Source organism: Leptinotarsa decemlineata, unplaced genomic scaffold (genome assembly GCF_025532065.1).
Source record: "Leptinotarsa decemlineata unplaced genomic scaffold, Ldec_3_MD MMD2_P_RNA_scaffold_9, whole genome shotgun sequence".
Classification (NCBI taxonomy): Eukaryota; Metazoa; Arthropoda; class Insecta; order Coleoptera; family Chrysomelidae; genus Leptinotarsa; species Leptinotarsa decemlineata.
Genome location: NW_027412536.1, coordinates 4092199 through 4116248, shown reverse-complemented (window position 1 = coordinate 4116248; position 24050 = coordinate 4092199). Strand labels below are relative to the sequence as shown.

General features: G+C 31.9%; 1 protein-coding gene across 6 annotated transcripts in view; it reads left to right on the top strand.

Annotated features, from left to right (window-relative positions):
* The window catches only part of LOC111503797 (tripartite motif-containing protein 2), a 117127-nt gene extending 93320 nt beyond the window's left edge, over positions 1-23807 (top strand). For all 6 annotated transcript variants that reach the window (XM_023158208.2, XM_074170470.1, XM_023158210.2 and 3 more), the window contains 7 exons: positions 4754-5013; positions 5130-5297; positions 7805-8020; positions 8071-8791; positions 13662-13882; positions 14764-14902; positions 18076-23807. In XM_023158208.2, the coding sequence (XP_023013976.2) occupies positions 4754-5013; positions 5130-5297; positions 7805-8020; positions 8071-8791; positions 13662-13882; positions 14764-14902; positions 18076-18317 (1967 nt within the window). In that variant the 3' untranslated portion in view covers positions 18318-23807. The remainder of the gene's footprint in view (positions 1-4753; positions 5014-5129; positions 5298-7804; positions 8021-8070; positions 8792-13661; positions 13883-14763; positions 14903-18075) is intronic.
* The last annotated feature ends 243 nt before the right edge of the window (positions 23808-24050 follow it).

Below are 24050 nucleotides of genomic sequence, written 5' to 3'. Positions count from 1 at the left end.
CCGTCAGATAGCGTACCCGAGTACGGCTCAAAATTCCCAGTAATTCGCGGTCAACGATGACTTGATATCAAACGAGGTTCGTTAACTTTCATTTTCATTGCAGCGCGTGTCACATTACAACATTGTAATATTAAGACAGGGTTTATTCTCCATAATATTGCTCCTGTAATATGATTTTACATACATTGTTATAAGACGATATGAAATATATGGCTACTTAGTTTACAATAATTGTTGTACTGTTGTAAAATTGATGCTTTCTGCTTTTGTATTTTTCTTTTTTGGAGTCGGAGTCGTTACACCTAACCTCTTGAAAACAAAAATAGTTCGATCGAATTATTTTTTACTTTAAAGAATAATTCGTTGGCATTATGGCACAATTTGGGATGGCTCTTCAACTTCAAGTCTTTATTCATCATATTTTTTAGTAGTTACTGGAAAATCATTGAGTGTTTCCTGAATTCAACAGAATTTGTTTCACTTTTGATATTCTGTGGTAACAAGTTGAAATATTTTACCTCTTCATGAAGTGACAATCCTTTGTATTCGTTGTGGTAAATTTTTTTGTGATAAAATTTGTTTCTCTGTTTCATAAAAAGGTCATAAATTACCTCATTTCGTGTTAGTAAATGGGAATTTTTATGAACATAGTTTAGTATTTTCTCACATTACTGTGAGAATTGTTTTGTAATGTTTCCTTTCAAGAACACTCTTCATTTGACTCTGCATGATAAATATTCTATTTGTTTCTGGTGGGTGCTTTCAAATGATAATATTTGTACTGGCCCAGAATTCAATAGGTCATAATATATATATCCATGAGATTTTGTTTCAAAAAGTTTAATTTCAAAGTTAGAAAAGCAAAATATTTTCAAAACGTCCCATGGATTTTACGACCACTTGAGTGGTAGTAATTTTATGATCAAGTTGTTAAAATAATTTTTCTTTAATTTTTCAATCATGTCTCGCATCACAATTGGTTGGAAATATAAAGGCTCCTTTTTTAATGGACTTCAAACCAATCAAGCATTTTCATTTCAGTAAGACCATACAACACAATCATTACAACAGTATTTTTCAAAGACTCGATTTTTCTTTGCCTGCTAAATAAGGGTTTGCATGTTTCCTGGGAAAATTTGTTTCATTTCATAGAATCATCATCAAAAGCAGAATGATTTTGTAGAACAATCTTATGAGTACTAATTCGCCGCCTTAGTCCATCCCACATATAATTTTATTTTTTGTATTGAATGTTGGTACATACTACAGCTGCATGTAATGAGCTATAGCTTTTGAATCAATTGAGATACAGACATCATTCAAAAACCAAATCTTAAACGAGCGTTTACTTGACATGTAGACCAAAAAATCATTCAATTCAGTTGCTACGAGTAACATAAAAAATATTCACCTGTTATTTAAGAAAATGAGACTACACCACTGACAAACTAAAAGTGTCTCATAAGGTCAACGAATTTTTCTTTAAAATAAATTCAACTACCGTTGAAAAACAAGCCTCAGAATAACTAAGCATGGACATCTCTTTTTATAAAAGCGCTATTGATGGAACCATCAGACAAAACTTCCTATATGTTTATACCACTTGTATTTGTAACTATCATTACTGCAGTTTCGTCCTATAAGGACATTTTCAAACGAATACAATGAACTAAAATAATTAACAATGTTAACCTTTATATACTCGGTATCTATATACACCACTGTATTGCCCTTAGTTTCAAATCTGGTAGTTATAGTCCTGGATGAAATACTCCTTTCCTATTTTTCAAATTTTTATTGGAACAGAAATAATGAAAGATTTGTAAATCTTGCCGGGAAAAAAAACTTCATATAAATTGATGGATGTAGCCATTACTACATGGTAGGAGATCATCATGAAAAATGAGACTTCCTATGTTTTTGCATTGCGGATGTAACATTTTAAATGGCCAAATCGACCTAGTCTATTCGCCAGTTTTCAGATTAGCGTACCCACATTGTCACAGGTAAACACAATTCAGGTACTCAGTTAACTTAAGAACCATCTGTTATTATCTAAAATGGTGTATAGATATATATGGGTTAACATTGTTAATTATTTCAGTTTATTATATTCGTTTGAAGATGTCCTTATACGACGAAACTGCAACGATAGTTACCAATACAAGAAGTATAAAAAACGTAGTAAATTTTATTTCATTCTTCATGATGATTGATCTCCTACTACCTACTAACCGAGTACATCCATCAATTTGATTCAATAAGACTTCGCAATAGTGGCGCAGTGATACTGTGCTGGACTCTTGATCAAAAGATCTTGAAAACAAATTCGCCTTCGACTGATGAAATTGTTCTATGACATAACGTGGATGATGAGACTTCAGATATAACTCGAAGAGTTATTAAACATATCTTCTTCTAGAACATGACATTGAGAATAATAGTTGTTGATGGTAATGGACTATATAATGAGTAATCTGGTTCACATGTACTCGATTTAGCTCTTTTTGGTGACATTTTCCAGCCCTGTCCAAAAATTACTACCAAGGTGTCATTCGATTCGTATTTTTGCCTAGAAAGTTTAAGGAAAGGTCTGAAAACGCTCCGATAAAAATTACAAAAGTTATAAACAATTAAGTGAAAAAAAAAGTGACTTTAGTTTTTTCTTAATATCTCGGAAAATTTTCAAAATTTTGGAAGTTTGAAAAAACATTTGAAAAGATCAATGAATTTGCGTAAAAAAAGTCCCGTCTCCCGAAACTGTATCTCGATTATTTATAATTTTTACAGAGCCCTGAAAATAGAGCCAAAAGCGGCTAGTCTGGCTTCCACGCGCCTTTCGTCACTCTGATATAAAAACAAAAAAAATTATTTAAACATATTAAATGTAAATATTAAGGAATGAAAAAATTCATGTAATGTTGGGATACATCAATAAACAATATTCCGCAGTCAAAAAATGTTTATCCCAATTTTAACGTTAATTATAAATTTGTTAATGTTAAATTTGTTAACTTTTTCTGAATTGAAAGTTAATATAAAAATCCCTATAATTATTAAACTAAAACCCTGGTATTTTTTTCCTTTGGTGAAGTTATTTAGTTGCAAAAAACGATTGTTAATTAACAAACGCATTTTTTAGCAACAAATAAATTTTTTAAGAAACCATTTTTTTCCCTAAAAATCATGATTTTTTTCAATTAACATAATGCAAAAAAATAGCTGTGAAAAATAAAAAAAATATATTATTAATTAGTTTTTAGCCATGAGACATTGAAATTTTTTATTAAACAAAAATAAATTTAAAAACAAAATTAAAACAAAAAAAAATTGTAATGTATTTTTTTTTAATTATAATTTTCAATTGTTAATAAAAAATAGAAAATAACAATTTTTTTATTTTGGCAACGGTAATCTATTTTTTTGCCTATTAAGGATAACTTCACCAAAGGAAAAAATGCCAGGGTTTCAGTTTAATAATTATAGGGATTTTTATATTAACTTTCAATTCAGAAAAAGTGATTAATTAACAAATTTATAATTAACATTAAAATTGGGATAAAATTTTTTTGACTGTGGATTATTGTTTATTGATGTATCCCAACATTACATGAATTTTTTCATTCCTTAATATTTACATTTAATATGTTTAAATAATTTTTTTTGTTTTTATGTCAGAGTGACGAAAGGCGCGCGGAAGCCAGACTACCTACTTTTGGCTCAGGGCTCTGTAAAAATTATAAATAATCGAGATACAGTTTCGGGAGTCGGGACTTTTTTTACGCAAATTCATTGATCTTTTCAAATCTTTTTTCAAATTTCCAAAATTTTGAGAATTTTCCGAGATATTAAGAAAAAACTAAAGCCCCATTTTTTGGAACCTTTCCTTAAACTTTCTAGGCAAAAATACGAATCAAATGACACCTTGGTCGTAATTTTTGGACAGGGCTGAAAAATGTTACAAAAAAAGTACATGTGAACTAGACTATGAGTACTTCAAAGGAGATGTAGTTAATATTAAATAACTTCGTTATTTTGTATATCAAAATAAACTGAAACATTTTTCGAGGATCTTGTAATATAATATTTTAACTGTAGTCAAATAGCTGATGATATGAAGATAGCATGGAGAAATGGTATGATTAGTCCATGAGAGCGATTCTAATAGCAGAAGTTTCGAAAATACCAAGAATAGTTGAAATAATAAAAACGTATAGGACTTATTGTGTGAGATGTAAAATATACCATAACATTCAATTATTTCAACATGGATACAGCATGAAACAATATCAACAGAAACTAGAGAATAACAATGAAGATGAATCTAGAAAAACTAATGATTACCATTTCATAATCTTAAGCTTGAACAATGAAGAACCGAACCATTGGTCAGCAGAAGACATGAAAGGAACAGAGAAGAATAAAAGTGGTATAAAGATAGTCTGAAGCTGAGAGTTCAACCAAACTTCAGCAAATCATGGTAAAATAATTACCAGTGTAAGGGCCGTTTTAATATTTTCTTAAGATTTTGAATCTGCTAAGTGTTTCATGGAATGAGGCGGTGTAACTGCTTCTACAGTTTCATTAGTGGAGGATGAAATTGGACGCCTGTGGATTTAATAATTGTGATAAACATTTCCAGACATTACTGATGTATGTATTTTGCATTAAATTGTCACAAAGGCTCACACAATCTTTAAAAAAATCCACTTTACAATTTTTTATTTTTTATGACAAAACATTCAATTTTCAGGTATGTATGATGGCCAGGAACATACACCAAAACTTCTTCAATGTTCTCATACAGTATGTTTACATTGTCTTACTCGAATAGCTGCGTCTCAGACCAGGGACACTGGTTCTTTTAGGTGCCCAATATGCCGAGAATTAATCAATATACCAAGAGGTGGTGTGTCAGCTCTACCTCCTTCTTTTCTAGTCAATCAACTGTTGGATTTAATGTCCAGACAAAGAAGAGAGGTTATACCGAAGTGTTCAGTTCATATCAATCAGGTAGGAATTTATTTGGTTGGCTTTTTTATTGAGTAAAAAAGTATCTATAACTCTGCTTTCTTAGGCACGACGTTTTTGTGTTTTTTTTTATTAATGACATTTTTATTTTATTGAAGGAATTGTTATTTTGTGAGACATGTGACACAGTGTTTTGTACATTATGTACTGGTGGTTCTCACAATGATGCTGCAAATAGTTGCGAACACACAATTATACCCTTCTCTATAGCCATCAAGAGGATGTCAGAGATTTTGTTGTATAAGGCAAATGACTGCATTTCGAAGGTAAGTTTGGATTAGTTTTCTTTATTTAATCCTTATTTATTATTTCCTCTACACTTAGTTGCCTTACTTCTGAATGATACCGAGTTTGCTGACAGTGCTATCATTAGATTCACAGCAAATAAGATACTAAACAAGCATTTACTCTGAATTTGTCTTGACACATTTATCGATGATGTCTTCACAGGTTAGGTACATAGTTTATACATGAACCCTAAAAAAAATTAAATGAAGAAATAAACATTTCAAAAAGATGATCGCTAATGTGAAATTATAGGGAAATTGATATTTATCTTTTTATTGAGCTAACTATTAACTGAAAAAAATAACGAATACCATGAAGATTGACAGCATTGCCTTAATCAGTAATAGAATTTAAATCTGATCTTTCAGTAAGTCTCAACAGTTTTTGACCTAACGACATACATTCTGTGAAACAAAAACGAAATATTGAATTTGCTCTGTGCAAACATATATTTAAAAAAAGGATTTGAAAAAATATGACCTGATTGGGAATTAAATCCGGATCACATGTTCTCTAAGCAGCCATGTTTAACAACTAAGTTGTTAGAGTCTCCAAACAGAATGACCGCTATACCTCATCCCCAATTCAATCTTTTGGTGTTAGTACGAAGGGGATGAAATTTGATAATTGTGATGAGCTTAACAAATAAACTTCATGCATCCAAATATTGATTTGTTATTTATTCTTGAATCGCTCACATATAGGAGTATCCTCAAGATTTTATTTATTTATTTACGTAAATATATTATCTGTTAATTTTATAACATAAATCCCATTACATGAAATAAACCGAAACAAAAAACAAGAGAAGTTAGCATCTGTCATAGAATTATGAAAGATTAAATTTGCGTAATTCAGAAATATTTGAAAGAAAAACTGAATTGAAAACGGAATTCAAAACCGGCTCTCCTGCATTCTAGACTGGCGAATTGTATATTATTCATTATTTGAATCACACTTAAGATATGGCATTCCATTTTGGGGCAGTTGCTGTAATTTTCTGTTCAATAGCATATTCATTTTACAAAAACGTGCCATTAGGTACATGTGTAAAGCTAAATTTAACGACCACTGTAAACCTCTATTTAAATCTCATAAAATTCTAACTGTAGTAGCATTGTATATTTTAGAAACGGTACTTATTGTAAAAAAACATTTGAATAAATTTGGTTCAAATTCTTCACATTATGTAACTCGGCAAAGTAATGACATCAAACTCCCACTGCCTACCACGTCTTTTGTATATGACTCTTTTATCTACAAAGGTGGCAAAATATATAATCACTTACCACTTGCAATAAAAACCATTGGATCCTTCTATAAATTCAAAAGAGCAGTAAAAAATCTATTATTAGACAGAGCCTATTACAGTCTGAATGAATACTTTAGTGAAACACTAGAATAATCCTTATTTGATTTCCATATGTCGCATAGTGTTGCTCATCTTTTATTATGTATAGTTGTGTAGATTTATATAGTATTAAGTGTGACATGTTACCTTTTATTAACAAGTTTAATTGTTGTTGACATATTTTCTCTGGTATCAGTGCTATGTATATTTTATATATATATTTTTTTAATTTTTTAACTTTGTAACCATGATGTTATTCATGAACAATAAAGTTCTTTCTCTCTCTCTCAAAAAAAAAAAAAATCATCAACTGCAGTATTGGAGCCGTCAAGCGGAATGATGACCTGATCACATCTTCAATTCAGCCTTTTCAGCATACTGTAAATTATCAGTATTAAAATTTCTCAATTGCTATAACAGATATTAATGTTGGAATTATAATGCTGGATGTAATTGTGTATCTGTATCACCTCATTATAACAATATAATTACCCGATTATCATAGCAATTCATGTATGCCATGAATTAAGGATATTTTCTGTTTCTGTGGCTTTACCGCGTGGCATAATATATGTATATTTCATAATAAATTAACTCATTAGTATTATTATTTCGAGGCTTCAGAGTGAATATAAATTCCAATGCATGAAATGTACTGAAACGAAATACAAGTGTATTTATCGCTATGAAAGACTGAATTTAAGAAGTGAATCTTCTGTCATTCTACTTAGCGACTCCGATAGCGTAGTTGGTAAATGCAACTGTCTAGAAAACAAGGGGGCCGAGTTCGAATCTCGGTGGGGTCACATTTATACAAATAAGTTATTCTCTTATATATGTATGCACATGACAAATTTAACCGTTTATATTTATGATACAGGCAGCACCCGATCCAGCTATAACTGTAATAGCTGAATAAACATTATGAACTATCAAAATATCACTTTTTGTTGGTTGTAACCGAAAACTTCACAACCTATCACTCAAACTTTTCGTAGGCTATAATTGTAATGTATAATAAAAATATCCCATACAAATGCACAATTTATAAGTGCTTAGGGGCTCCTTGTACGCACTTTAATTACTAATACTTCTGTAGAAATTTTATCCGAAATAATATTGATTTACTTTTAGTTAACACAGGCTCAAGAAGGGGTGAGTTCAGAACTTAGTAAATTAGTTTTAGCAAAAGAGTCTTGTTTGGAAAAAATCGATGATACATTCCAACAAATGCAGACTCTCATAGACCAAAGAAAACAAGAACTCATTGAAAATGTAAATACAATGTACACTGACAAAAAACGAGTATTGGAGGAACAACATTCTCTCATTGAAAATGAGAAAAATAAGGTTGTTGAAATGATTTTTTTTATTGCATTATTACATTTGATGTTTTTTAGGTTGAACAAGAATGTCAAGGCCTTCAATATCAAGTAGAAGTCCGCAACATTACACAACGAATCGAAATTTTATCAGAGAAGTTGGACTCAACTTTGGCACTGGGCGAGCCTCGAGAAAATTCATTCTTGACGTGTAATTTCAACTTGAATGATAGTTTGGAACAGATTCAGCAGCATCTCAGCGTTTTGGGAAAAGTAAGAACCAGTACAACATTTCCTAGCCTTTGCACTGCTAAATTAGAGGAAAATGTTGTGGCTGGGATCGAAAATTTCGTTACTCTCACCACTGTGGATTACCACGGAAATGTTCGAAAGACAGGTGGAGATCCTATACAAGCTGAACTTCAATTGGTTACACCAGGAGAGTCGAGCCAAACCTTCCCGGTACGTGTTGTTGACTGTGATGATGGTACTTATAAAACGTATTTTCGAGCACCCAAAGCTGGTCGCTATGGAATTCAAATATCTGTGATCGATAGACCTATCAAGGATAATCCGTTATATTTCGATGTTTCTGAGCATAATAATCCAGTTTGTATATATGGAACTAAAGGCAGTGGAAAAGATGAGTTCATGCAACCTGTAGCAGTTGCTGTAGATGAGAGAGATCAGACTATTTACGTACTCGATACAGGAAATTCCAGAATTAAAGTACTGAATGAAAATTTGGAGTTTCTTAAACATATTACAAATGAAGGACTGCTTGGAAGAAGTTGTACAGGTGAGAATAATAATTCAATGAATATTAATGTTTTTTCAGAAAACAATGAGTTTGTCTTTCAAATCAAAAATTATTTATAATATTCTCTTGGTATTGCATATTTGACAAAAATTCAGTTTATAAGTGATGGGAGTTTATAGGTCATTCATTTGAATGCTATCTTGAATTGATTAAGTTGAGTTGCACAATTGAATTGCCAAGAACTCGAAGTTTATAAATAATGTGAGATAAATTGATAGTTCAGAAATATAATTTTTTTTTAAACGACAGATATTTTTTAAGCGTTGAAATTTTCAAAAGAATTCAATAAAAGGCATAACAATTTTTATTTAGTTCCATCCTCACCATAGAACCATGAAAGTTTTGAAAGGAAAAATTTTTAGAGGCGATATTATAAAAATTATTGAACTGTTGCTTTTCAAATGTGAGCAGTTGCGTTTTAATAGGAAAATTAGGGCACACCAGAATGTAGTATTTATTTTTCTATGATGTAATGAAGAACAAAAAGTCAGCGGGTATATGATACACTATCCGTAATAACATTGAAAAAGATATTACATGTTATCATTAAAGCTTTCATTTAAAGCTTTAAAGAAGGCACTGATCAAACTGTTTCATAAAAAAGGTAATCCAGAGAATGTAGGCAATTTTTTTTAATATGATATTTTTCTCAACTATTTCAAAAAGTAGTGGCCAACAGAATGTTTCAATATCTGGGAATGAACGAGTTGTTTAGTATTTGCCCAGTGGCTTTGGGAAAAAAATAGGTCCATGGAGACTGCTTCTTATTTTCTGCTTGATCACACATATAGATTGGTAGTAATAAATGCGTTCTTTCTTTGAGTTTTTAATATAGCTTTGAAAAGCTTTCGACTCAATTTGTCCTGAGTTTTTAGTGGTTGAATTAACTGATTTAGGTTCACCTAGCAATATAATCAATTGGATTGGTTCCTATTTGACGTAGAGAGATATGCTAGTATTTCGAGGCGGTTCTTTCTCATCGGTGTGCTGAAAGACTCAGTTCTTGAACCTTTACTGTTTTTATTATATGTCGATGATCTACCGGCACAGGTGGTTGATAGTCATATAACCATGTTCGCTGACGGTATTTCCATAATTATATCAGACCATAATGTTGTGGAATTGGCCGTGGTACGATCGGAAGACCGTTGGTTCGATTCCTGCCTCGACCAGATATTTTTCTCGAGATAATTTATCTGGTTGAAGCTGGGATGATTCTGCAACCGTGTTAGGAATCACACGTTTATAAGACCTCTTTAGTCCTTAGCTCGCACAAGTTTCTCAACTTCTGAGAGTTGTCGTTCGTATGGGGGCGACAGCTGATTAACGGAAAAACAGATTTCAAACAGATTTTTTAACAGATTTAAACATAATGCTGCTGAACAGTTTGTTAACAAATTAGAAAAGAATGTGAATGGGTTTAGTGCATGATGTCGAAGAAATAAGCGTATTCTCAACATCTGCAAATCAACTTCAGTAAAATTTCATTTTGGAAGGCATGTTACAGAAGACACTTGTGTAATTGATGAACTTTAACCTGAAAATGAATCTATATCATGAAATGTGTCATGTATACAATCATAATTTAGAAATATTTCTTAGTAATGCTTCTGAACATGACTATTCGAAATAAAAATCTGTAACGAATCCCTTGCGATATATTATCACACTCTTAAAATTGTCTGCAATATAAAACCATCAGTTGCTACAATAACGTATCTAATAAAATCAAACAGATAAATAGTGATTTTCCACAGTGAATTGAAGCTTCTGTATAGTGTGTGTGTGTGTGTATATATGTGTATATAGGAATAACGTAGGAAAGTTGAATCGGATGTAGCAGTCTGAGATTTGTATACACATTTCCATTTTAGTATTTGAAGTAGCTCAAAATTTGTTTTGGCAGGCAAACCAATTTCTTGTATGTAAACATTTTTTAAATTGTCACACAAGAGAACAAATTGTACTCTATTATATTCTAATAAATTAATTGGATGTAGCAGTTACTGCATTGCAGGAGATTCTTATGAAAAATGAGAAATAAAACTTTCTATGTTTTTTACCACTTGTGTTTTTAGCTAACGTTACTGCATTTTCGACCTATAAAGACATTTTACAACGAATACAATACACTTTTTTTTATTGTATTCGTTTGAAAATGTCCTTATAGGACGAAGCTGCAGTGACGTTAGCTATAAATACAAGTGGTAAAAAAACATAGAAAGTTTCATTTCTCATTTTTCATATTATATTCTACTCGACAAAAATGGTCGTTACTCGCTTGAATTTTTTATGACACTCGTTTTCGACTTTTGTCGACAAACTTCGTTCACACTCGTTGAAATAATACTATCATTAAGGATTTTTTTACATTATGATTTAAAAAGGCACTACTTATAAGTTTATGAAATTCAGTAAGAAACAAAAAAAACATATTGCCACCAAAAATATTCTTATGAAATCATAAAAAGGAAGCTATCTGGAATAAAGTAGATATCACAATTGAGAAATGTGCCAATATATGTAAAGAAAAAAGTGATAAATGTCAAAATAATGTGGTTAATTATGATTACTTTCATGCTCAGTAGCATAGAAATTGAAATTTAGCTACTTTAACATGAAATCAGTTAATTTTTGGTTAGTTATAATTTGATTAACAATCCATTCCTAGCGACTTCAGTTTCATTCGAAAAAGAATTCACAATAAAATTCTCATGAAAAAGATTCATTAAAAATATGGTTTCATTGATTGAATTTGACTCAGTTCAAATAGTTTTTGTTTCAGTGTTTATTGTTTTTTTTTTAAGTTATGAATTCACAATTCATACTTAGTGAGTTCAGCTCCATTCGAAAATGAGTTGAGCCCACAAGATTCTCATTAAAAATTGCAGGTGAAATTATTTGAAATCTGAATAAAATAGATAAAAGTTGCTTTGAAACGCATATTTTATCTATTCTATCTAGATTGAAGGGAAATATTGAAAGAAACTAACTAGATAAATATGTTTCTAGGTAAAACATTATTCATCCAAAAAACAAGAATTTAATACCAGGAAATAGGAAGATTGTTCTGAATCGGGAAAAGGGAAATCTGAATTTTGACCCAAAAAGATACAGCATAACTTTTTCAAAAACCAACCAGTTTGTTAGTGATTAATGTTATTTGAGTGTCGACAAGTACTACAAAATAAATTTTCCATATACCAAATATTGAAATAGAAAACAGGTCCATTTTTTCGAATCTTTCACCATAGCCAAGGTGTTCTTGCATAAAAAAAATATTCATATATGAAGTATTTACTAGGGGTGAAAAAAAAAGTAAATATTGATAGTGAAGAAAAAGAACATAACAAATGAATACACAAATTTACAATATGTGCTTAAATAACAATGTATGAATTGAATGAAATTATTCAGAAATGTAGTTGATGAAATGTATATCATGATTTATCGAAATCCATTATATTCTGAAATGTTTTTCATGAAGTTCCTATTATCCATTCTATTATTTTATTTTTATATGAAAAAAGATAAGAAATTTTTAATATAATGAGACTACTAAATAAACTGCAGCATTTTGGTGTGACCTCCCGCTACAATTCATTTGACATTTTTATCAAATAAATATTGCTGTGTTCGAATAGATGACTTTCAAAACCATACCCAACAGTAAGTGGCGTTTCCCAGGGATATGTTACTGCTTTTCAATATATTTGTAAGCAATCTTGTAAGAGCATTTCAAATCAACGTCTCCCTCTTTGCCGAAGATACAAAATTGTATACAAACCCAATCCTGGATAGGCCATGGCCAATGACCTTCAGCGAGTAGAAAAGTAGTGCCAAAAGTGGCTCCAGAATCTGTATGAGCAAAAATGCCATGTTCTCCATCTTGATTCTTATAAGCCAGGAGAGCAGTATTGCATTAGGGCGTTCTACTGAAACTCGTAAAGCACCAAAAAAAATTCACTGTTACAATAAGCCATGATATAAAATGAAAAACACACATTGGAAAAACTATAACATTATTTTTGTTTCTTAAAAAATACAGAGTGTTTATTAAACAAGCGGCAAAAATTCAAGGGACTATTCCTTGTACTATTTCAAGGATATTTTGTCCTTTGGTGATTTTCGATGGGCCGCTTTGTTTCGAAGATACGGAGCGACATACAATTTCGACAATAACAATTTATTACCAAAAATCACATGTTATGTTTCTTAATCTACAACAACTGTTGAAAATGACTACCCCCCCGCTAAATCCAATCTTCTCCTCATCGACTCCCGATCTCTTTCAAAAACACCAGAATCGTTTCTGATTGCGTCACACCCAGCAAATTGAATGTCTGCATTCAATAATAATCATCGCCTTGAATCAAATTTTCTCAAAGTGATCTTTTTAAAACACTCAAAATCCTCCATGAACACAACTCAGTGAATTGGGACTTTTTGTGCGGAGTAATGATGAAAAGCTGAGGAGACATCCATTTGAAATAGTGAAAGGAAGATTCCCAAAACTGTGTTGCCAATATTTTCTGTGCAATCATATTATCATCCACTGCCTATATCTTTAATTGATGTAACCTTTTATCTTAGTTTTAGCTTTCGATACAGTTAGCCATGATTTACATCTAGAAAACCCATATCATAGTTGTGCTAGAGGTGTAGTATCTTTAATAAAAAATCAAATTCTGTTGAAAATTTATAGACAATGGCAGTTCAGCTACTGATAAAATTGCAAATTTTATTTAACTATTATAATTACTCAAAACAAAATGTGTTCTTACACATTATGTTATAGATGAATGATATCAGAGTATATTTCATTTCATATTGTATTGATCTATTCCAGGTATCGATGTTTCAAATGATGGTGTTATCGTAGTTAACTGGAGGACCAAGTATATCACTGAGATGACCAATAATGGTGAAACAATAAAATCCTTCACTAATAATGCTTTTCAAGAGCCAATCGATCTGGCAGTTGATAAGAATTATGGTCACATTTTGGTAGCAGATAATGGAATGAGTTGTGTATTTGTTTTTGATGCTGATGGAAAAATATTGTTTCAGGTGAGCAGCATTCTAAGCAGAATAATTTGGCAGTAAAAATAGATATGTGACTTGAAAATGAAAAAAATCTTTTCAAAAATAATTTTATCAGAAGAGAAAACAGTTGTTACAGTAATTATTTGCACTTGAAGTAAAACATTCTGAAAGTGGCATGTTGAATACTTCTACTTTTTGTTTAGAAATCTGAGGAAACCACTCAAAAAACTTTTTTACAAAAAATTCGAATTCACATTGCTGTCACTGTTATAACTTCACAGTGTTTACGTTTACAGCTAATATGTTTTCTCTGATTTTATCTGTTGAAAGCTCCAACGACAACCCTCAGAGTAGAAATTTGTGCGGGCTAAGGATTAACAAAGTTTTACCTTGTAACGTTCGGTTCCTGTTACAAATTTCAAGTAAAATTCATTCACATAAAATGATTCCCATTCTGAGATTCTATTAATGTTCGCAAGTTCATTGCGAACAAAAAGTATTCACTTCCATTTATTAAATGTAGGTGAAAATAAGGGAAAAACTGAAATATTTCTTGACGTACTAGTGTGTCGACTTTGGTTGTCAAACTTAGAATTAAATATCCCTAGAACTCGTTGTTCTAAGTAGTACTTAAATTTATAAAAACTTTGAATCTATATTTTCAAAAACTGATTATTTGATTTGTTTATATACTTTATACTTTTTTTATAATTTAAAAGTAGACTCAAATATCAAAGTTTTGAAAGAAACGAATCAATTGTTCTTATAAGAATCAAGCGAAGTAGATTATTGAGTCAGTTTCTCGTACAATCTAATCTAAACATGAGCTATTCACTGTTTGGAGCTTTGAACTTTTTCCTCAGAATAATTATTGAAAATATTTCATGTGTGCAATGTGTTCCTAGGTTGGAAAAAAAGGAACATTCAGTTTGATTTCTTCTGTTGCTGTGGGCCCATTAGGAGAAATAATCGTCGCAGATTCTCGAGTGCAAATGTTCTCGGCCAAAGGAGATTTCATGGAAGTAGTCTATGATGAAGGAAAAGGTAAGTTTGCTACAAAAAGAATATTTGTAGAGTGAACAATATATACGCAATTAAGGAAGTATCTAGTACTTTAATAATTTTTCGACCTCTGTGCCAAATTATTGCATAAAGTATATAATTGAAGTATAGTCAAAAGCTGTGTTTTCTGAATACAAAAAGGAAATAGAATAAATTTCATTAAATATGTCGCATCTGTCTGCCTTATTCAGAAGCAATCTGTTGCTTTTGTAATTATTATATTCATTGCAAATCTATTGAAGTGATGTTCACTTACATTTATAACTACAGTTAATGAAAATCAACTCTGTTTTGTACAGGCACTGCAGAAAAATCCTGAAAATACTCTAAATGTGGTGCTTGTGCGAAAATCTCAATTTACTTTCAAATCGCTGTGGATTACATACATTTTAAGGATGCCATACTTATAATGGAAGTTTTAATTAAAAAGTGTATTTTGAGGTGTTTTGTAACGACAGACAACTGTACTTTTCTGATGCTTCTGACATATATTAGGTGTGTGAAAATATTGATCTATTAGACACATTCACTCCATTGTGGTGAATACATGTTTTAAAATAGTATAACGTTGATTAGAATCATTACTGTTGATCAGAAAAATTTCAAACAATTTATTGTGTTAATTCAGGTGGATCAGGTAGTTCATGATATTGATTAACCATTTATTTCTCAAGAAACATGCAATTTGTTTATGGGAGGTTGATAAACGAATTTAAATACAGAAGAAATATAAGAATGCATAAATTTGTTGGAAAAAATACAACTGGACAGTGACTTATTGAAGAATAAGAAACAGAAAATTACCTATGAAATTCTGCTCACTAGTGTCAACAACCTGACCATCAAAGATTTCCTAGACAGAACTAAAGATACAGCAAAAAGTTCAGCAACCTGTTGTCTCCCATCTGCCCTTTATTTAGCAATCTTTCAAAATTCGCTAATATTCCCTACATTTACCTTTCCACATTAGTAACATATCTTCTATAACATTCACTAGTCTATGCTTTCCATTAATTTTTCATATCAAATTGTACATGATACTGCTGAATATTTATTTTCTTATATCATGCATTTTGTCTACTGCCTGATACACGATTTCATAAAAAGCATAAACGATACAAATATATCCAATAGCACCGAAATCACCTTCATTAAAATAATTATAATGAGTTTGCATTTCAAAATTGTAATTTGAATCAGAGTTGTAATGGAATCTTGTTGTTTTGTGTGCCATTCCATGCTCCAAACTTTTGTTGAGTCTAATCAACCAGTAACTTGACATATTTATAAGGTTTGCCTATATCACTGGAACTTTATTTCTCAAAATGGCAAACGTTTCGGTAAGTAAATATACATATTTCCATTCGAAGCATTTTCCACCAATAATTTTTTAGGCTTTGAGAATTACTTTCCGAAACATTATCCACTTTGAGAAAGCTGACTATATGGTAAAATCCTACAACTCATTTCATTTATAGGTAAAATTTATGAACTTCAATTTTCATCTCATAAACACTCTGCCTCCTTTAGAGAAAGTGTTAGAGTTAGCCGCTCATAACCAAATCTGCACATAAATTGAAGACAGCAACCTTTTGATGGAGTATCAATCAGGTTTTAGATCGCAAGACTCATGTGAAATTGCTCTCTAACTCACCTTGTCTAAATGGACACTGTCAATTGATGACAATAAATATGTAGTAGAAGTAGTTTTAGATTTCAAAAGAGCGTTCGAAACTATAGATATATCTATTTTTCTATCAAAATTAGAGTATTATGGAATAACTGGTAGGGTGTTGTTATGGTTCAGAAGTTATTTACTCAACAGATCTCAATGTACTAAAATAAACAACGTCCTGTCAAGCCAAAAAGCAATTGATACCGGGGTCCCCCAAAAGAGTCTACTTGGCCCTATTTTATTCATACTTTAATTGAATTACAAAAATTTTATTAGTGTCTGTGAATTCATCAATCACTTTGCAGATGATACTTATAATGCAGCAAGCGACTCTGATATTCATAATGCTGTAAACAAAATTAATTTGACTCTTGAAAACATGGCGAAGTTTTTGAACATAAACAAACTCAAACTAAAAACCACTAAAACAGTTTATCTCGAAAACGGTTCAAAATAGAAATAGTATTATCTGAACAAAGTTAATCTAAAATTGGATGTAGAGCTCAAAAATGTTGAAATATACAAGGTGTTCTATTTGAAAAAATTGAGTTCCATTCATTTTTTCATGAGATCAATGTATCTGCATTTTTTGAAGACCCTGAATGAGGCAAATGAAAATATGACTCGGAGTGAAGATCCTCATAGTATCACTCCACTCCATTTCAAATTTGATCGTTTTAGTGCAAGAGAGTTCAAGATTATCAGCATATAAAAGTTCATTTTTGGTAAAAAAAATATCGAAATTAATTTATATCTTCTAAACGGTAATAGGGAAATAGTATATGAATTTGTTGACAAAGTGATAATGAATCATAATATGATATTATATACGGGGTGTTCCATTAGAAAAATCAAAGAAGCCGCCACTTTATAGTAGAAGCGACAACGCCGCTTCGTCTAAAATATTTTAGGCGTTTAGATCATATTGACTTATGCATACTGTGGAATTTTCAGGTTGATCCGTTGAATAGTTTGCCAGAAACGGCTAACTAACGCTCATCATGAAAAGCCCTGTATTGTAGATTTATACATGTTTTACATTATAGAAAGTTAAAAAGTTAATCAATATCGAGTAATATTTTTTTTTTAATGTAGATTACCAACAGTTATCCACTTTTGCGACAGCCAATCTTTGAACTTTCATCTTCGCCTACTGCTACATGATCTCTGTTACAACACTGAATTTAATGACAGAACAGCCTCTGCTATCACATGAAACTAACTGAAGCTACTCAGTGATGAGATAGCTATTTTTCAGTTACCCTTCAACTAATTTTGAACAAAATGTAATGTTATTAATGTAAGAAAATCTCAGTTTTTGATTGATTTAAGGAAAATGTTTTCTTGAGTCAAGAATAATAGAGTCAGTTATGACTGTTGATATTTTGTCCAAATCATTCTGATAAATAAATGTAATGCAACTATTCATTTTATATGTTTTGAAGTGTTTTATGCTAATTTCTTCAATATGTTATCGCAGGTAAGGGGCGCTATGGTGGAGTTTCAGTGGATGCAGACAACAAAATCCTTCTGACAAAAACTGAACAAAAAGGAAGATCTTACGTACAGCTTCTCTCTTTGACTGAACACTCTCTAAATCAGTGTATAGATTCCTATGATGCTAAACTCAAACGTCCAAGTGGCTTGGCAGTAACTAATGACAATCACGTTATTGTTGTTGATTTGGGCAACAACTGCATAAAAAAATATCGGTACTGGTGAAAAGTCATAATGTATTTGCTTTTTCAATTGTTGGCTCCGACAACATTTACAAAGCTTCAAATAAGACCTATCATCAGTTTTGTAAGAAAAAAATTTGATAAATCTATTGCAACTGGTTTTAATCTCTCAAGAGCTGTAATATGAGGCGCAACATTGTGAAGAATTGATTGAGCTCTCTATTTAAAACATTCAGATTACTTTATAATGGTGCGTCCAATATGCATGAAGGAATTGAATAAGAGATATGCTGTCGACTTGAAAATGCCAGTTTTGCTTTGCTTTGTTGGTTCAGGGAAGTTTTTATTTGCTTTCTACTCATTTTTTTGTCATATGGTTCCAGTTTTAGTTTTTCAAAGTGGCTCTACTCTAGATATAACCATTCTTAGAAATATAAAAATAAACCATGCTAATGATATCATGTTTTTTACATCAAGTTGAATATCATATAACTGGAACCTCTCGTATAAAATGAATCTATTGAAAACTCTTTTCCCTTGGAATAAAAATACTGCCTCTTGTCTTACGTTTTACTGTTTCGCATCATCAGTAGATGGCTAAAATACATGAGTTTTAGTTATCTTCTGATGACACTAACTTAGTTAACGAAATGCATGTCAAGGGATAGTATTTTTGTTCTGCTATAGGAAAAATGTTTTCAGTAGAATATCGTATATGTTTTTGTTAGTTTTGTAAACAATTGATTATTTAATTCCATTGAATCAACTTCCGCATTGAAAGCAATTTTCAAAAAAAAATCTTGACAAAATCTGTTATTTTGTAGTTTGAATCTTTATCATTTTCTATATAATAGTTTGTGGAAATACCTGCTTCTTATAAGAAAATCTAAGAAATCGTTTTCGTAGCAAATAGACGAGGCTACTTTTGTATTTGCAATCTCAGCAATAGAATAAGATCACTGAAATTCTTCAAATGCCCCAACGTTTCTATTTGCACAATTGGACGGTACATTAAATAGACTCCTATATTAGTAACAGTTTTGGGAGAATTGATTTTTAATTTGTTTGTATTTATTTGATAAAAAATTCGCTCTCTTTCATTTTGTTCAAAATAATTGAGGACTTCTTACCTCCTTTCACGCTTGCTGATAGTTTCAAGGAAAGAGCTTTTATGGTTAAACTCCTTTGTATGTACTCTGTGAAGTCTTAAGATTTTTTGCGAATCACGAATTATGATGATATAAGAAAAAAAGTGTATTCTCAAGAACTAATATTAACCTAACAAAATACGGCTGCATAATGCAAACTCTAGCTGGGCAGACAATGCAACAAAAAAATAGACAGTTTGTCATGTTTTAAGTGAATGTGATGCAGTGGATCATAGTAGGCAAGAAATGTATGAACGACCCAAACTATGTTCAGAACATCCAATAAAAGAACTGTACAAGCTAGTGCAGTACAAGATTATAAGAATGGCTGTGATGAAAAATAGGCCTTTGTGAGCTACATAATTTTCTGGACTTGTGAGAGGTGGACGTCAGATGGCTCCCATGTAGCATAAAAAAATCTATAGAACAAACACAAATACTTCTCCCACCCACCAGAACGATAGTACTCTTCTCCACCCCATCAGGAGTACTAGTTGTATCGGTTGTAACTTTCAGTAGATGAGTGGATAATGTATGCAAAAATAGTTTTTCGTAAAAAGTTTAGAGGACAGAGAGCATGAAAGCAGTTGACATGACTTTCGAATTTCATATAAATATATGTTATCTTCATGAAGTAACTTACCAAAAACCATAATTAATATTAGAAAAACTCACAATATCGCATAAATATATATATATATATATATATATATATATATATATATATATATATATATATATATATATATATATATATATATATATATTTATGCTCTTATGGCTCTTCTATGGCACCCCACAAAAAAATCATAATACAAAAAAAATTGGAATCAGTACAAAGTATGGCCTCCACGCTGGTTTATTACGGCCCTACATCTATCGTGCATCGACAAAATGAGATTGTCAATGTCTTGTTGAGGTACATTTGCCCATTCAGCGATTAAAAGCTCTTTCAATTGAAACGTTGTGTGAATGTTCCCCATATGCGGAGTAATTCTTCGTTGAAGCATATCCCACACATGCTCGATGGGATTCAGGTCCGGTGATTGTGCTGGCCATGGCAATACATCAACTCCTTTGTTGGTGAGCAAGTCAGTCACTAGACGCGCGACATGTGGACGAGCATTATCGTGCATTAGGTGGAAGTTTTCACCAACAGCACCAGCAAACGGACGGACTATAGGTAAAAGAATAGTGTCGAGGTACTGTCGAGCTGTGAGGGAGCGATTTGGAAAAACGAGATCGGTTCTGCCGCCGATCATGATTCCGCCCCATAGCATTACTGTACCACCTCTGTATGTGTGGACTTCCTGGACGTGTCTCAAACGTTCATTATTTCCAGGTCGTCTCCACAGTCTTACACGACGAGAATCTGGATGAAATCAAAATCTGGATTCATCTGTAAACAAAACTGGCCCAATCATTTGCATCCCAGTTTTGATGTTCTTGACACCAATCTAATCTTCTACCGCGATTGCCTCTCGACAAAGGTGGACATCTAAGTGACATTCCATTGTGGAGATCTGCTTCATGCAGTCGATTTCTGACAGTATCACGACCAATGGTTACCTGGTGCGTCTGTTGCAACACGTTAACCAACTCAGGTGCTGTGATTGTCGGTTGTCTTCTTGCGGTTAAGACCAAAAATCGGTCTTGAACTGCAGTTGTAGCGCGTCCTCGCCCTGGATGTTGTTCGGCTGGACTGCCAGTTTCACGGAAACGCCGCCACGATAGACTGATAACACTTTGGGAGACCCTCAAACGAAGAGCTACATCATTTTGTCGCATGCCACCTTGAAGAAGCCCTACAGCTCTATTCATCTCAGCCGATGGTAACTGATGGCGTTCCATGTTAAAGCACAATATTTCCAGTTTAATTGCTGAGCAAGAACTGCATAGAATGTACAAACTCGGCACTTTCAGATTATTCATTTTAGCCGATAACCTACAGTTTGTAAGAAATTTGATAAAAGATTAGTTACCGTTTTTGCAGGCTTTGTTTAACCCATAGAAATCTACAGGGTGGTCGAGTGTACCAATTTAATCGAAATTAAACGACCTCATGCATTTATTTTTATGATATTTAGTATGTTATAAAAATATCCCTAGACTTTTCCGATGTGTATATATGTATATATATATATATATATATATATATATATATATATATATATATATATATATATATATATATATTTATTCTTCTCAACTTTGTTTTATGATAAAACTTTCATGCTCATTTACGAAATTTGTTTATTTTAGATAAGAAAATTTCGAGATTTAATTTCGAAATGTTCATTTTCTAGTACATATATATCTCTCCTCTATACAATCTTCAGACAAAGTTTGATTGAGTATTGATACATGTGCTGTTTCTTCCCCTCTTGGGGCTTTGTTACTAGTTAACAATCTTTGTCTTAGACGCAGGTTTCATACATGCAGTTGAGTCACATTGAAATTAATCAAGTTCCAAGCACTTTGCTGTTTGGGTCGGAACTTTCTTGCACTGATGAGATGTAATTCCCCGAAACCGGGGAATTCAATATCCAGCGTGGTATTAGCCGGGAAAGTACTTGTTTTCCAGCAGGCATTTACCAGAATCCACAGTGTAGGTAGAGATCAATATTTTGATATTTCAATTCGAAATATTCATTTTCTAGTTTATATTATTGTTTAAAATGTATTCTACTTATTTCCATCAAAGTTAAAAATAAAGTAGAAAAGTGTCTCTTCGTGCCGTGTCTCCATTTCTTTCCAAAATGCTATATAAGCTTGTGGCATGTGTATATACATACATCATGATTATCAAGAGTCTTGATATAAATAAAAAAAGTAATGTTTCATTGTCTGATTGATTCGGCCGTTACTTGATGATCCATAGTAATTTCATAATTCCACAAATTGTGGAGATCAAATCGTGAGATGCAGTTTATGAAAATGTTTCATTGGACATAGCAAACCATAAACAGGTATTTCGGGTTAGTTGACTATCATCATCAATCATCAACACCCAGCAAGTCAGATACATATGTGGTCTGTGTTAGATCTTACCTTTTAACGTGTGATTCCTAACACGGGTTGGACGACTGCAAGTGAAAATCAATCGTTTAGTCTGGGGCTTGAACCACCGACCAACACGGCAGTCAATTCGATTGAGTGAACAAAACACCCACGTCAAACCGACCGGCTACCGACCGACCGATGTTTCTCAAGTGTCTTGATTATAAATCTTGAAAGTTTCATTGGACATACCACTCTTCAAAAAACAAACCATAGACACGTGTAATGGACTTGTTGACTCTTATCAGTATAGTGTAGCCAAGTGCAAGGGTCGGCCAAACTACTTTGTTCGAAACTTACTTTCCACATGTCTCAAATGTAAACGTGTTAGGAATCATACGTTAAAATGTAAAATCTCGTTAGTTCTTAACTCGCACAAGTTTCTCAACTTCTGAGAGTTGTCGTTCGTATGGGGGCGACAGCTGATTAAGGGAAAAATAGATTTTAAACAGAGATTTTCAAAGCCCTAGACATCTCCAATCGAGTTACCTGAATAATCATAACTGATGTGTACATAACGAATTCAGGAATTATTTTTACTAATGTTTAGAGCATGTTTAGTTTACTGTGTCTATTTTCAGTGTTATTTCTTTTCAATTAGAAAGGGGGATATAATTTGAAAGCACTTTCTTGTGTACATGTATAAAAGAATAGATTCGCGAAGGAAAACTTTTTAAATAATATTAATGGTTGGCCATAAAAGTTCAATAGTGCAACACAACAACAATATCGATTTTCAATTATTATCAGGTGACACTTATTCAAATAAATATATTGTTAAAACATGACGTGTGTTGTAAAAAAAGAATCAACATATTGACAAGAAAAATATTTTTTATATTGTGACTTCAGTCAATTCAGCCATTCAATTATATTGCTTTGGACTAGTTTGTGTAGGTTACTCCTATTTTTATTTCATTTTCACTGAAATATTCAACTCGGTTCTCCACTTAATAAAAAATGCCATCAGATAAAGTTCAGGTTGGGCATTTTTCGTGCTGCATAATTTCCTAACAGTATCTGTAACTGTCATGTTTTAAATGTTGAGGTTGAATTTGGATTTACCAATATGATTTTTTAGTGTACGAAATTTGGTTTTATATCTATATATGTTTGTATCAAATGTACAATTGTCACCCATTGAGTTGCTTAATTTCTTTCTGTATTGTTTGGATAGGAAAATAGCTGTGCTCTGTACTTAGGTTATATATATTTTTATTTTGTAAATTTTTCATACAAATTGACCTTTGTCTAGTCATTAGTCTGTATTTTTGTATACTCTGTACTTGATTATTTATTGTAAATATAAAGAATTAAAAAATTAATGACATTTACTGAAATAAATAGCGCCACAATGTGGAAAGCAAGCAGTTGGTTAACTAATAATTTGTTCTCAAATTGGTAGTTCGGCCCCGAATAAAAGGACATGTTCTTACAACATGGTTCACCGAGATTATTGTCCCTGTGGAATAACAGTCACTCTAATTAGTATAGAGAAGACATTGAAACACATAAATAAAGACAAGTTTAAAAAGCCAAGGAAACAGAAGATTAATGAAGTCTGTCTT